Source organism: Salmo salar, chromosome 21, assembly GCF_965601325.2.
Source record: "Salmo salar chromosome 21, fSalSal1, whole genome shotgun sequence".
Taxonomy (NCBI): Eukaryota; Metazoa; Chordata; class Actinopteri; order Salmoniformes; family Salmonidae; genus Salmo; species Salmo salar.
In genome coordinates, this window is record NC_138311.1 from 34,055,821 (window position 1) to 34,069,294 (window position 13,474).

A 13,474-nucleotide genomic window follows, 5' to 3' on the forward strand; every position below is an offset into this window, starting at 1 on the left:
GGTCGAAGGAGAATGGCAAAAATCATGCAAGCTAACAGGTGGGCCACAAACAGGCAAATAACGGCACAGTACAACAGTGGTGTGCAGAAAGGTTTCTCAGAACACACAAATCATTGCTCCTGGTCACAGATGGGCTTTTGCAGCAAATGACCACATCGGGTTCAACTCCTATCAGCTAAAAACAAGACGAAGCAGTACCAGTGTGCACACAATCACAAACACTGGACAATTGAGGAGTGGAAAAGCATTGCCTGGTCCGACAAATCCCGGTTCCTGTTGTGTCATGCTGATGATAGAGTCAGGATTTAGCATAAGCAGCATGAGTCCATGGCCCCATCCAGCCTGGTGTCAACAGTACAGGCTGGTGGTGTAATGGTGTGGGGAATGTTTTCCTGGCACACGTTAGGTCCCTTGATACCAATTGCGTAACGTTTCCATGCCCAAAAGAATTCAGGCTGTTCTGGAGGCAAAGGGTTGTCCTAATAAACTGTCAACTGAGTGTATAGCCATATATTACTTTTCCCTATGGGCAGGTCATTGCTAAACCATGCTGAGTGATGTCCAATTATCAGATCTGATACAAAAAAGATACTTTGAGTCAGCTCTTAAAGATGAGGAAATGTTTGCCAATAGAACTTAGCAATTTATTACACATCAGTAATTACATGATTTCTCCGCACATATAGAACAATAGGCAACATGACAACACAGGGTTTGGTGAAAAACAATTAGGAACAATCAAACACTTTAAGAAAATGACAATCACATAAAATCAAAGTACTATATACAAAATATATTACAGTCAATTACACATATAGTTACACACATAGCACGATGTAAAAAAAAAGATCAGAAAGAGGCTTGGCTGAGCAGTGTTCCCACAAACTAAGTTCTTTAAACAGAACCATCATGTGGTATATTAGGTCCAAAACAGCCAGCTAATACTTTGGTAAAAATGTGAAAAATATTTGGCCAAGATGTGATCAGATGTATCTCTGGTGGGTGGTGTGAGGCATGGAGAGTGGTCTAGGCTTCTCCAGAGTGCTTTCTAAGAGACCTACAGATGTAGGATCTTAATTTGAGACAGTTTGCTACAGCAGTAAAATAATCCTGCAGCAACAGGAAATGTGAATTATTATGTGGATTATAATAAATTGACATTTTTGTAGGGGTCCATCCATTTCATTCATTAGGGAAAATTAAGTCTGAAATTTCAAAGTGGAAATTACAAACTTTAGAAGCCTTTTTAGGACTGAAATACTCTACAAGTTTGCATTTCCTGCTTTGCAGTAAAATTCTCATCAATAACAGAGTGATCAAATTAAGATCTTACATCTGTAAACCCACCCTGGACTTTTTCTAGAGAGCGGAGAGTCTTCTACTTGAGAGTGAGTACACAGGAAATGTGTTGTGGTTCCAGGGGGTTCTGTTAGAGCTGGTCACAGCTCAGTGCCAGGGTGATGTCACAGTGATGTCATATCCTCTCTCAGAACCAAACAGTATTGACTTTGTCCTGATCCAGACCTGACGAGAGCGTGAGAGAGCACAACATCAACTTTTAGATTAAACAAAAACGTAGCATGCATGTAGACATCAGTGGAGGCTCCTCAGTGAATTTCATAAAAATAAAAATAGAAAAATATTTTAAAAGTTATCCTTTTTAGATAAAACTATAATAAATATATTCACGTCACCAAATAATTGTTTTGCAATGAAGGTCTACAGTAGCCTCAACAGCACTCTGTAGGGTAGCATAATGGTGTAGCCGGAGAACAGCTAGCTTCCGTCCTCCTCTGGGTACATTGACTTCAATAAAAAAAACTTAGGAGGCTCATGGTTCTCACCCACTTCCATAGACTTATACAGTAATTATGACAACTTCCAGAGAACGTCCTCCAATCAGAGCTCTTGCAGCATGAACTGACATTTTGTCCACCCAATTAAAGGATCAGAGAATGAATCTAGTTCATAAAGCATAAGCTACAGCTAGCTAGCACCGCAGTGCATAAAAAGTGGTGAGTAGTTGACAAATAGAGAAAAACACAATAGTTGAACAGTTTTGAACAAATTAATTTGAAAAATTAAGGAGAAGCAAGAGAACCAGAGAGAGAGATATTTAGTAATTTATTTTCACTTTCACATTCACTTAGCTAGCAAATGCAAACAGAGGGATGCTATGTTAGCTAGCTGGCTATGCCCATCTAGCACAACACTGGAACTCTTCCAATTCAAGGTAAGCTTTTGGTTTTACAAATATATTGCCACCAGTGTAACTGCTAAACTGCTTATTCAACTGCTTACCGACTGCACACTGTAACGTTACTGCATGATTGTAGCAGGTTTACTAAAATGTTAGTTATATTAGCTATGTTGGCTATGACGTTACTTTGGCTAATATGGTGACAACGATGTAGGCTGTGTGTAGCGGTTATGATTTGGCTTGGAAAGGGTTTTCACCTGGACACATTCAGCTGATGTGCTGTGCATTGAAGTCCTCAAGTGAAGGGAAAAGGTGAGAGGAGAAGAGTGCACAGATGCGAGAAGGAATACAACATGGCGGCTATGAAAGTGAAGTGTGTTTACATGTTATCAGGGGTGTATTCATTTCACAGATTCTGTTGTAAACATTTCTTAAACAGAAGCAAACGGAACGGAATGTACAACTGTTGGACTAATGATTACATACTAGATCAGATAGATGCAGGCAAGAGTGTGCAAGGCAGTATTGAATGTGTCTGTCCATGTGTCACTGTCACCTCAATTTTCTCTTAACCTGTGTGCACCTACATTTAAAAAAAACTTTCATTCATAGGCTAGGTTGTAGCAGCCTCATGAAGGGTGTAGGAAAAATTCAAGTCTCATGTAGTAGCCTAAACCTATCGATGTTACATCGAACTGTGTGAATGGAATATGAATGACAGTCATTCAATATGCTGTAATAAAAAAAGGCCATGCGCATGAAAAAAAAATCCTCCTTCATCTTAAATGGCACTGGTAGACATACAAGAGAGAGAGTGCATGTGTGTGTATGTGTGCTCCAGGTCTGAGGCTTACCTGAGTCGTAGATATCCAAGGGTGTGTGTAGAGTTGCGGGCCAGGCTGAGGGGGTCAGGGTGGGGAGGTTGGGGCTGGCCTGCTCCACCTCTATCTTCACACCACTGTGTATCCCTGGGCTCTGGCTGCTGTGTGTGTTACTGTGTGTGCTGTGTCCAGCAGGGCTGTGGGCTAGGGGACTCTGAGTCTTCACACCAGGTAGGAGCAGAGGGCTGAACCTGGGGTCTAGGCCTGGGCCATGGGACAGGTGGGGATGTATGACCGGGTGGGTGTGGTGGGGGTGCATGTGTGTGTGAGGGTGTGTGTGTGTGTAGACATTGTGGGCGTGTGTGTAGCTGGCGGAGGTCTGAGGGTTGCGGCTGTAGGCCCAGGGGTCTGGGAGAGAGGCTGTAGGAGGGAGGCTGGGCTGGGGCAAAACGTGGCCTGTCCACAGAGCACCGTCTGGGGCATGGAAGGCTGCTGGGCTGGGGGAGAAGTCTGGGTGGACGGAGAGACAGGGGCTGGTCTGGGACGGGTAACCTCCACCCCACAGAGAGGAGGACAGGGAACCACACTGGGCCTCCGAGAGAGATACACTGTCTGTGAGAGGGAGGGAGGTCATTTGTATGAGAAGAGGTTGTTATGGACACAAGTTTCTACCATGTAATTGTATTAATTCTAGATAAAAAGAAACAGTACAATGTAAATTTACAGTAAATTACTGGCAGCACAGAAGCCAGTAAATTACTGTAGATTTACAGGAAATGTACTGTAACAAATGTACAGCATATTACTGGAACACCTGACTATAGTAACATGCTGTATTTCTAGAATTGACAGTGCATTACTGGAAGAACTGTGGTTAGTATACTGTAGCAGACTTACAGTGCAGGTAGCTATCTCTTTACTTGCTGTGACTGTGGTTAGTATACTGTAGCAGACTTACAGTGCAGGTAGCTATCTCTTTACTTGCTGTGACTGTGGTTAGTATACTGTAGCAGACTTACAGTGCAGGTAGCTATCTCTTTACTTGCTGTGACTGTGGTTAGTATACTGTAGCAGACTTACAGTGCAGGTAGCTATCTCTTTACTTGCTGTGACTGTGGTTAGTAAACTGTAGCAGACTTACAGTGCAGGTAGCTATCTCTTTACTTGCTGTGACTGTGGTTAGTAAACTGTAGCAGACTTACAGTGCAGGTAGCTATCTCTTTACTTGCTGTGACTGTGGTTAGTAAAATGTAGCAGACTTACAGTGCAGGTAGCTATCTCTTTACTTGCTGTGACTGTGGTTAGTAAACTGTAGCAGACTTACAGTGCAGGTAGCTATCTCTTTACTTGCAGTGACTGTGGTATATTCTTATTTACCCTCATTGTAATACACTGACTGTAAGTCGCTCTGGTTAAGAGCATCTGCTAGATGACCAAAATGTAAATGTAAAAATGAACACTTGCTAGGCACACTGCTTGGTATTATTATAATGACCTCCACCCCTAAACAAGGCCATGTTATCAGAATAATACCCAGCAGTGTGCTTTGCAAATGTAAATGTTTAACATTAACAGTTTGGTCACTTAGCAGATGCACTTGTCCAGAGTGACTTACATTGATTACAAAATACACATCACAGTCATGGCAGGTAAACCATTTCTGTAACCATTACTGGGAATGTTGTTGTTGTTAAGGATACATTGGTCTTCAAAATATCCTGTATTTGTAACAAAATAACTTCTGGAAATAACTTTGCCCATCTTTGACTAGTGCAAAGTGTGATACGGTCATTTTCACAGTAATGTGCCACTAGCTTACTGTGACTTAAAGGAAAATGCAGCGCAATGATGCGCTACAATACTGTAAAATTAGCCCACTATACTGTAACAAAGGAAATCCTACTGTAAATGCTACTGTAACCAGTTTTTTACTGTAATTACTAGTGATGCGGAAACAAAGCTTCCTTTCCAGGCAATTGTGTTGAAAATAGGTTCATTAATCGGCGTGTCATTATTCGTTCACAATGCACATTAGTGACATCTGCGGGTCAGCAATAAATAGCAACGTGTGATTATCAGCTAGGTTTTCTTCCCTCTACTGATTTCATCAAAACTCTGTAGCGCAGCAGTAAGTCGTTAGCTTTAATGGATTGCCAGGTTTGCATCTTACATCATGCTTCCCTTTTTTGCCAACAAGTTTACTATTTTTCTAAAATGGATTGTATGGCATTATTTAGGATGCTTAAGACAGCTTATACCATTTATTTTAATTTTTTATTGAACCTTTATTTCACTAGGCAAGTCAGTTAAGAACAAATTCTTATTTACCCTCCCTGGGCAAGGTGGGACGCTTGCGTCCCACCTAGTCAACAGCCAGTGGAATCGCGTGGCGCGAAATACAAATACCTCATAAATGCTATAACTTCAATTTCTCAAACATATGACTATTTTACACCATTTTAAAGACAAGACTCTCGTTAATCTAACCACACTGTCCGATTTCAAAAAGGCTTTACAGCGAAAGCAAAACATTAGATTATGTCAGGAGAGTACCCTGCCAAAAATAATCACACAGCCATTTTCAAAGCAAGCCTATATGTCACAAAAACCAAAACCACAGCTAAATGCAGCACTAACCTTTGATGATCTTCATCAGATGACACTCCTAGGACATTATGTTATACAATACATGCATGTTTTGTTCAATCAAGTTCATATTTATATCAAAAAACAGCTTTTTACATTAGCATGTGATGTTCAGAACTAGCATACCCACCGCAAACTTCCGGTGAATTTACTTAATTACTCACGATTAACGTTCACAAAATACATAACAATTATTTTAAGAATTATAGATACAGAACTCCTTTATGCAATCGCGGTGTCAGATTTTAAAATAGCTTTTCGGCGAAAGCACATTTTGCAATATTCTGAGTAGATAGCCCGGCCATCACGGCTAGCTAATTTGACACCCACCAAGTTTGGCCCTCACCAAACTCAGATTTACTATAAGAAAAATTGGATTACCTTTGCTGTTCTTCGTCAGAATGCACTCCCAGGACTTCTACTTCAACAACAAATGTTGTTTTGGTTCGAAATAATCCATAGTTATATTGAAATAGCTCCGTTTTGTTCATGCGTTCAGGTAACTATCCGAAGGGTGACGCGCGAGCGCATTTCGTGACAAAAAAATTCAAAATATTCCATTACCGTACTTCGAAGCATGTCAAACGCTGTTTAAAATAAAAAAATGTATGCGATTTTTCTCGTAAAATAGCGATAATATTCCAACCGGGCGACGTTGTATTTGTTCAAAGAGAGAAAGAAAAACATGGAGAATTCACATGAATGCGCATCTCCAGTGTCACTGTTCTCAGCCTGACCACTCACAAAAACTCCTGCTGTTTTTCGCCCAGAGACTGGAGAGACGTCATTCCACTTTCTGGCGCCTTCTGAGAGCCAATGGAAGCCTTAGAAAATGTCACGTTACAGCAGAGATGCTGTATTTTTGATAGAGATGCCACAGAAGGAGAACAAATTGTCAGACAGGGCTATTCCTGTATGGAATCTTCTCAGGTTTTGGCCTGCCATATGAGTTCTGTTATACTCACAGACACCATTCAAACAGTTTTAGAAACTTTAGAGTGTTTTCTATCCAAATCTACTAATTATATGCATATTCTCGTTTCTGGGCAAGAGTAGTAACCAGTTTAAATCGGGTACGTTTTTTATCCGGCTGTGCAAATACTGCCCCCTAGCCCCAACAGGTTTTTAAGAACAAATTCTTATTTATAATGACGGCCTACCAAATGGAAAAAGGCCTCCTGCGGGAAGGGGGCCTGGGATTAAAAATAAATACCATATAAATATAGGACAAAACACACATGGCAACAAGAGAGACAACACTACATAAAGAGAGACTTAAGACAACAACATGGCAAGACAGCAGCACATGACAACACAGCATGGTAGCAACACAACATGGTAGCAGCACAACATAGTAGCAGCACAACATGGTAGCAGCACAACATCGTAGCAGCACAACATGGTAGCAGCACAAAACATGGTACAATAATTATTGGGCACAGACAACAGCACAAAGGGCAAGAAGGTAGAGACAACAATACATCACACAAAGCAGACACAACTGTCAGTAAGAGTGAAAAAGCATGTCATCGAACGAAGCGTCAGACGTCATTGATGACGTACTTCTGATAAAGTGATACACGCATCGGCACACTGCTTCGAAGTTAGCTGCTTAGCCATTTTGACACATGCCTCGGAGCTCCAATATCAAACGTAACATCACTAGTAACTACATGGGATTAGTGCAAGCAGGTTGGCTGCTAGGTAGTTGTAAATTACAGCATACCAGTGACTATTTGGTGTTTTATTTCACTTACACTTGTAGAGGCCTTAACAAAGGCTTCTAAACTGGCAGTGACTACAGGGTGAAACAGATCAAAAGGACATGACTAAACACTCAACCATGAAAAGTTTGAGCCATGCATGCCGCTCTGATCTTTCCCCTATACACATTTAATTGTTAGGAAACTACTACCACATTTCACTTAAATTGTTACAGCACTTTCACTAACATGTGCAACAAGTATAGCCTCAAATGTGTTTATGAGCCACAACAATACTATGCACCCACAAAATGTTTTGGCACTCCAAAATTACAGTATGGTACTGTGTTCTGTGGGGGTGGAACTAAATTATGTAAATTACTGGTAGCACAGAAACCAGTAAATTACTGTAGATTTACAAGGCAAAATTAAAAAGAAATACGGTATGGTACTGTATTCTGTGGGGTACAGCATTCTCACTAAGGGGTGCAACAAATATAGCCTCTTGCAAGGCATGCCTTGAAATATGTTAATGAGCCATACATTATTTTGCCACCCACAACATTTCCCCACTATGCAGCATAACTCAGTATTCTGCTGTAAATATACAGCAGAACAGGTAATGCAGTATTTATTGTAAAATTGCATTGCTCTTTACAGTACTGTACTGTGATATAGAATTACATTATCAAACTGTAAAAGTTTTGCTGTAAATGTACAGTAATTTGTTATAGTGAAAGATAATACACCTATATGAATAAGACTGTATTCAGATGACATAATTCAAACTATGAGTAATGATATGAAAGTCCTGTGTGTTCCTACCTTTCCACAGTCCAACCGAGGCAGAGGTGTGCATGGGGGTGGTCCTAGAACTCTTGTTCTCTCCAGTGAAGGCACTGGTTTGGCTCAGAGCCCTAGAGAAATGTTCATCCACCACATCCCCAATGTCACCATGGAAATAGGTGAACAGGACACACCTGGAGCTCAGGTACTCTGCCTCTGCAGGCTGGCTGTCCTTCCCAGTACCCCCACAGCCCCTCAGCCCAGAACCCTCCAGGCCCCATTGGACCCACTGCTCCCCAGCCAGTCTCCCCCCTCCTCCCCCACGCTGCTGTTGCTGTCTCCCCCCTGGACACTGCTGCTCTTCGCTGTCCTGCTGCATCCTGCTGTACACACCCAGCTTCTTCTACAGAGAGTGAAAGAGAGAAAGAGAGAGGTTCTAGACCATTTCAACTGGGGGGGCCAAGCTGGGGCCAGTTGTAACTGTTAGAGGGGCCAGTTACATTAGACGTTATTGTTGTCATATCGTTTTATTCACAGCATTGCAGGCATTAGCAGGCAAAAGACCATGTTCATAATCATCATCGTTGCCACTGTCTAATAACGGATGTAAGATAGCAAAAATGAGTTATGTAAAAATTATTTCATACTCCACATTTAGGGGAACCACAATGGCGTCCAAAATTGTTGTCACAGGGGCACTGCCCCCCCAGAACCGCTAGTGCGCAAAGGTTCAGCCATGAGAGCACCATCTGTCTGTCTATTTTGCGCCACAACGATCAAGCCACATGATTAAACGTGTATGCAACATACACTGAACAAAATAGCCTACATCAATGCCCTTGTTAAAAGTCATACTATCCGTTACAAACTTCAATTCTCTATGACCTCCATTTTAAAGAAAAACGAATCATCTTTACAGACCGAAGTTTATTCAGGAAGTTGTAGGATGTTTCTCAGCGTGTGTTCTGGTGAAAGTATGTCAACTATGAAAATGCTCGTGGCCGTTCCAAAAGAACCATCATCATCATCATCATCATCATTCCTGAGAGACAGTGACGAGTTGTCATTACACCCTTCTGACGGAACGAGGAGATCATTATACATGACCTGTTCTAAATACACGGCGAGAAATGACCGCTTCAACTTTTCCAATTGTAACTTTATGAGTTCTGTGGTACAAAGGAGTCAGGACTTTTCGCTGTGAACTGACATTCAGCACAGAGTGTATTCGTGCCTAAAGCACCGTGACAATTATTGGAACACTAAAACAGCCTACTATTAAAAAACAAACAAATATTACAAACTATTTTAGTGCAGTGTGTCTGGACACCCACCTGCTGCTGGTGCTGGTGATGATGGTAGTATGCCGCGTTGTAGGCTGCTGCCGCTGCTGCTGAAGACGCAGGGACATAGTGAGCTCCATAACTCTGGTAAAACATCACATCTAGACAACTCATGGCTGAGACGGGGCTGTCAGGGGCTCAGAGAGAAACAGCCTGGATCAGCGCTCATCAAACGGATGTAATCCTCACATCCACCGCTGCCTCCATATAAACCATGACTGTGACAATAGGCATGCTGTCGGTGAAAGGAGCTGTTTGCATAAAGACAATACCGAATCACTAGGACCAACACCTCATACTGTGCCAAACCAAACCCAAGTGAAAGTGAACAAAAGGTACCGGACAAACTCCACTTGGCCAAGTTATTAGACGCTACACTGATTGGAGGAAAGTTTTAACGGTACTGTATATGGAGGGAGAGGAGGGATAGGACTCTGCGTGCACACGCCCATGGAACTCATACACGCGGCTCGAAGTAGAGAGGCATGATGAGTGTAGCTGCCACTTGAAGATTCAATCAATCAATCAATCACAATAATCAATAAATCCCGTTTTACATCAGCAGTTGTCACAACGTGCTCTACAGATACCAAGCATAAAACCTCAAGACTTGGCCTCGAGGTTCAGTGAATTGTAATTGTAAGCATCTTCAGATAAGTGAATGTAAATATTCAGCATTGTGTCATAGACTATCTTTCATTGTATGTTGTCATGTTAGCCCATCGAGTGTAGTCTATCCATTGAGTGTAGTCTATCCATTGAGTGTAGTCTATCCATTGAGTGTAGTCTACTCATTGAGTGTAGTCTATCCATCGAGTGTAGTCTATCCATTGAGTGTAGTCTATCCATTGAGTGTAGTCTATCCATTGAGTGTAGTCTACTCATTGAGTGTAGTCTATCCATAGAGTGTAGTCTGTCCATTGAGTGTAGTCTATCGATTGAGTGTAGTCTTATCTGTTTGGAGAATTCCATATACTAACCTATAGTAGAACATTTAGCATAGTTTTCCAGTAAACTTGGCAGGTTCTGACATGACACCAAAAAAGGGAGAAAAAAGAAAGTGGCAGGTTAGGCAGGTTAAATTCTGTGACAGAGGGATGTCAACATTATTAATTACTTATTTAACTGTATTCATACTTCACTGAATAAACCAGTGGAACTAACAGACTGAACCACACTGACTGACTTCATTCACCTGACTAGGATATTCTCTTCCCAATTCCAAATCAAAAGATTTTGAATAGGAATCATGAATACATTGCTTTTCCACACACCCACTCCTCTTAGATCTACAATAAGAATCAGTGTGAAGGGGCTAGGGTTTGGTTTGGAACATGTCCCTTAGCTGTCTTTGGTCCTTTGACTAGTGAGGAACTCAGTGGAAGATGTCAATGAGTGATCTGCTTCCACCTGCTGGTGACATCACAGAGATCACTGCTCTCAGACTGACAGAGGTCTCACCATAGAATTACGCCAAAGAATTACATATAACTTAATTGAAAAGGATCTCTGTGGGTCTCACCACTCCTCTCTGACCCTGAGTAAACCTTGTGTTTCTCACATGGCTGGTGCTTCTGTCTCGGGCTCTCAGCTATAGACCTGAATAAAGATTGTAAATGGTCCTGGCCTGTGATTTCAGCTCAAACTCTGTAGATGGTGTGTCCGTGTCAGTTTTTGTAGAGCATAGACAGCTGTTCTTGAGAGGCATGTGCAGAGGAGAGGAGATGAGAGGGGAAGAGAGAAGAGACAGGCGGGCCGGAGGGGGGAAGAGGAGATGAGGGGAGGAGATGAAAGGGGAGGAGAGGATAGGAGAGCGGAGGGGGGAGGGGAGGGAAGAGGAGATGGGAGGAGAGGAGATGAGAGGGGAAGAGAGGATAGGATAGGAGCGGGGAAGAGAATGGAGGAGATGGGAGGGGAAGGGAAGGGAGGGGAAGAGAGGGGAAGAGAGCAGAGGCTGTAAACAACAGAAGTGCTGCTGAGGATGATGGTGATGATGATGACGGTTATTATGAGGATATTTTTAGGAGAAGAGAGGTGAGCCTGCAGAGCACATTCAGGTGCTGCCTGGTCTGGTTCAGACCCTCAGTGTAGAGGAGAGCAAGATAATGAGAGGACTACAGATAACAGAGAGATGGCTGAGTTCGCTGAGTCCACTTGTCTCTCAAGTGAGTTCCATGATGAAGCCTGACGTCCCACACTGCTGCTCATACACGCTGGAGGAGCAGCTGCCCTACACACACACATATACGCACACACAGAGAAATGACGCGCACGCACGCACACACTCTCAGGGGTGAAGATATCAGTGTGTATATCCTGAGGGGCTCATTCGCACTGCTCATTTTCCTAATACTGCTGTTTTATAATGTGATACTCTTACTTATGTATGCAATGTATAAATGAATGCAATCTTGATATTATTTTATTATTGATATCAGTGTGTGTTGTTTTGCCCCAGTTTTAGAAAAAGGGGTCACACGTCTGAGATGTAGGAACATCATATCCTGTGTCTGTATTATTGACTATAAGAACTCTACAGGTTATGGGGCAAAGCTATATCACTCTCCCTATTTTCTCTTTTTTTTCTCTTTATCGCTTTCTCTCTTGCTCTCTCTCTAGCTCTCTCCATCTCTATTTCACATACACAGTTAGTATGCCACATTGTGCATTTGACATTTGATCCATTCTGACAGGGCGGTAGTTAGGAAAGACAATATGGCGGTTATATTATTGATTTCCTGATTCAGCCCTATTCCCTGTAGCTGTCAGATATGATGATGCTGTGTGAGGGGCTGAGGCTGAGACTGGGGGTAACTGTTCCATTCACTTTGATGATGCCGCACGCTGCAGATGGAAGCTGAATTATTCAGTCTTGGTTTGATGATGTGTTAGGCCTGGAACTGTGGCAGAGTCAGGTTTTGATGATGTGTCGTTGGGCTGTGGAAGTGAGGCAGTGATACAGACGGACACACACTCACACACACACACACACACACACACACACACACACACACACACACACACACACACACACACACACACACACACACACACACACACACACACACACACACACACACACACACACACACAGAGCTAAAGACCCCACACAGATGCTTCAGTCCTCAGGGTCTCTCACTAAACACATTTCTCTCAGGGTCTCAGTCACATCTGGAGGTGCAACTCTCTCCTATCCTATCCTCTCTTCTCCTTTCTCTCCTTCCCTGTGGCTCAGTTGGTAGAGCATGGTGTTTGCAATGCCAGCATGGTGTGTGCAACGCCAGGGTTGTGGGTTTGATTCCCACGGGGGGCCAGTACAAAAAAAAAAGCATGAAATGTATGCATTCACTACTGTAAGTCGCTCTGGATAAGAGCATCTGCTAAATGACTAAAATGTTAAAAAAAATGTAAAAAATGTCTCCTCTTCTCGCTTCAATGAGATCATTATTAGAGGATGTTTAGAAGGGAGGTGAGGAGAATTACAGGGATTAGAGGAGGCGGGCATGCAGGGATAAATGCTGTTTGTAATGAGTGCGCTGAGAGTCGGGAAGCAAGTTGAGGGTGTGAGTGTTTTAATAAATAAAATAAACACTCACTCCCTGAACTTGCTTCCTGACTCTCAGCACACTCGTTACAAAATAATACCTCACCTAAGGATCAGGGTGTGTTTTTAAATGTTATTTTTTTGTGTCAGAGTAATGACGATGGGTCTGGGAACTGCTACAGGCTCTCATGCCTCAACCAGATCACCAGGCTCCCCTGCCTCAGCCGGCACGTCAGGCTCTCCTGCCTCTACCGATCTGTCAGGTTCCCGCACCCCAGCTGACACGACAGGTTCCAGTACCTCAGCTGGCGTGACAGGTTCTCGCGCATCAGCAGGGGTGACCGGTCCGCTCCTGATCCCCCGGGTTCGTCCCCTTTGACGGCATCCTGCGGCTGGAGCCGCGCCTCAGGGAGGGGGTACTGTCACGTATA

General features: G+C 42.9%; 1 protein-coding gene across 1 annotated transcript; it reads right to left on the minus strand.

The window, feature by feature from the left end:
* Positions 1-622: 622 nt before the first annotated feature.
* On the minus strand, positions 623-9,972 carry LOC106582170 (transcription cofactor vestigial-like protein 3). The gene is made up of 4 exons (XM_082967109.1): positions 9,491-9,972; positions 8,196-8,559; positions 3,055-3,633; positions 623-1,524 (listed from the first exon to the last, which is right to left on the minus strand). Exons 1-4 carry the CDS (start codon positions 9,611-9,613, stop codon positions 1,487-1,489), a joined length of 1,104 nt encoding a protein of 367 aa, XP_082823235.1. The 5' UTR covers positions 9,614-9,972; the 3' UTR covers positions 623-1,486.
* Between the last annotated feature and the right edge of the window lie 3,502 nt (positions 9,973-13,474).

Bases quoted from the DNA above. Each gene is read 5' to 3' on its own strand.
- LOC106582170 (XM_082967109.1), bottom strand. From the start codon at position 9,613: ATGAGTTGTCTAGATGTGATGTTTTACCAGAGTTATGGAGCTCACTAT. The intron at 8,560-9,490 runs GTGGGTGTCCAG...CACTCTCTGTAG, and splicing joins ATCACCAGCACCAGCAGCAG to AAGAAGCTGGGTGTGTACAG. The intron at 3,634-8,195 runs GTAGGAACACAC...TCCCTCTCACAG, and splicing joins CTCGGTTGGACTGTGGAAAG to ACAGTGTATCTCTCTCGGAG.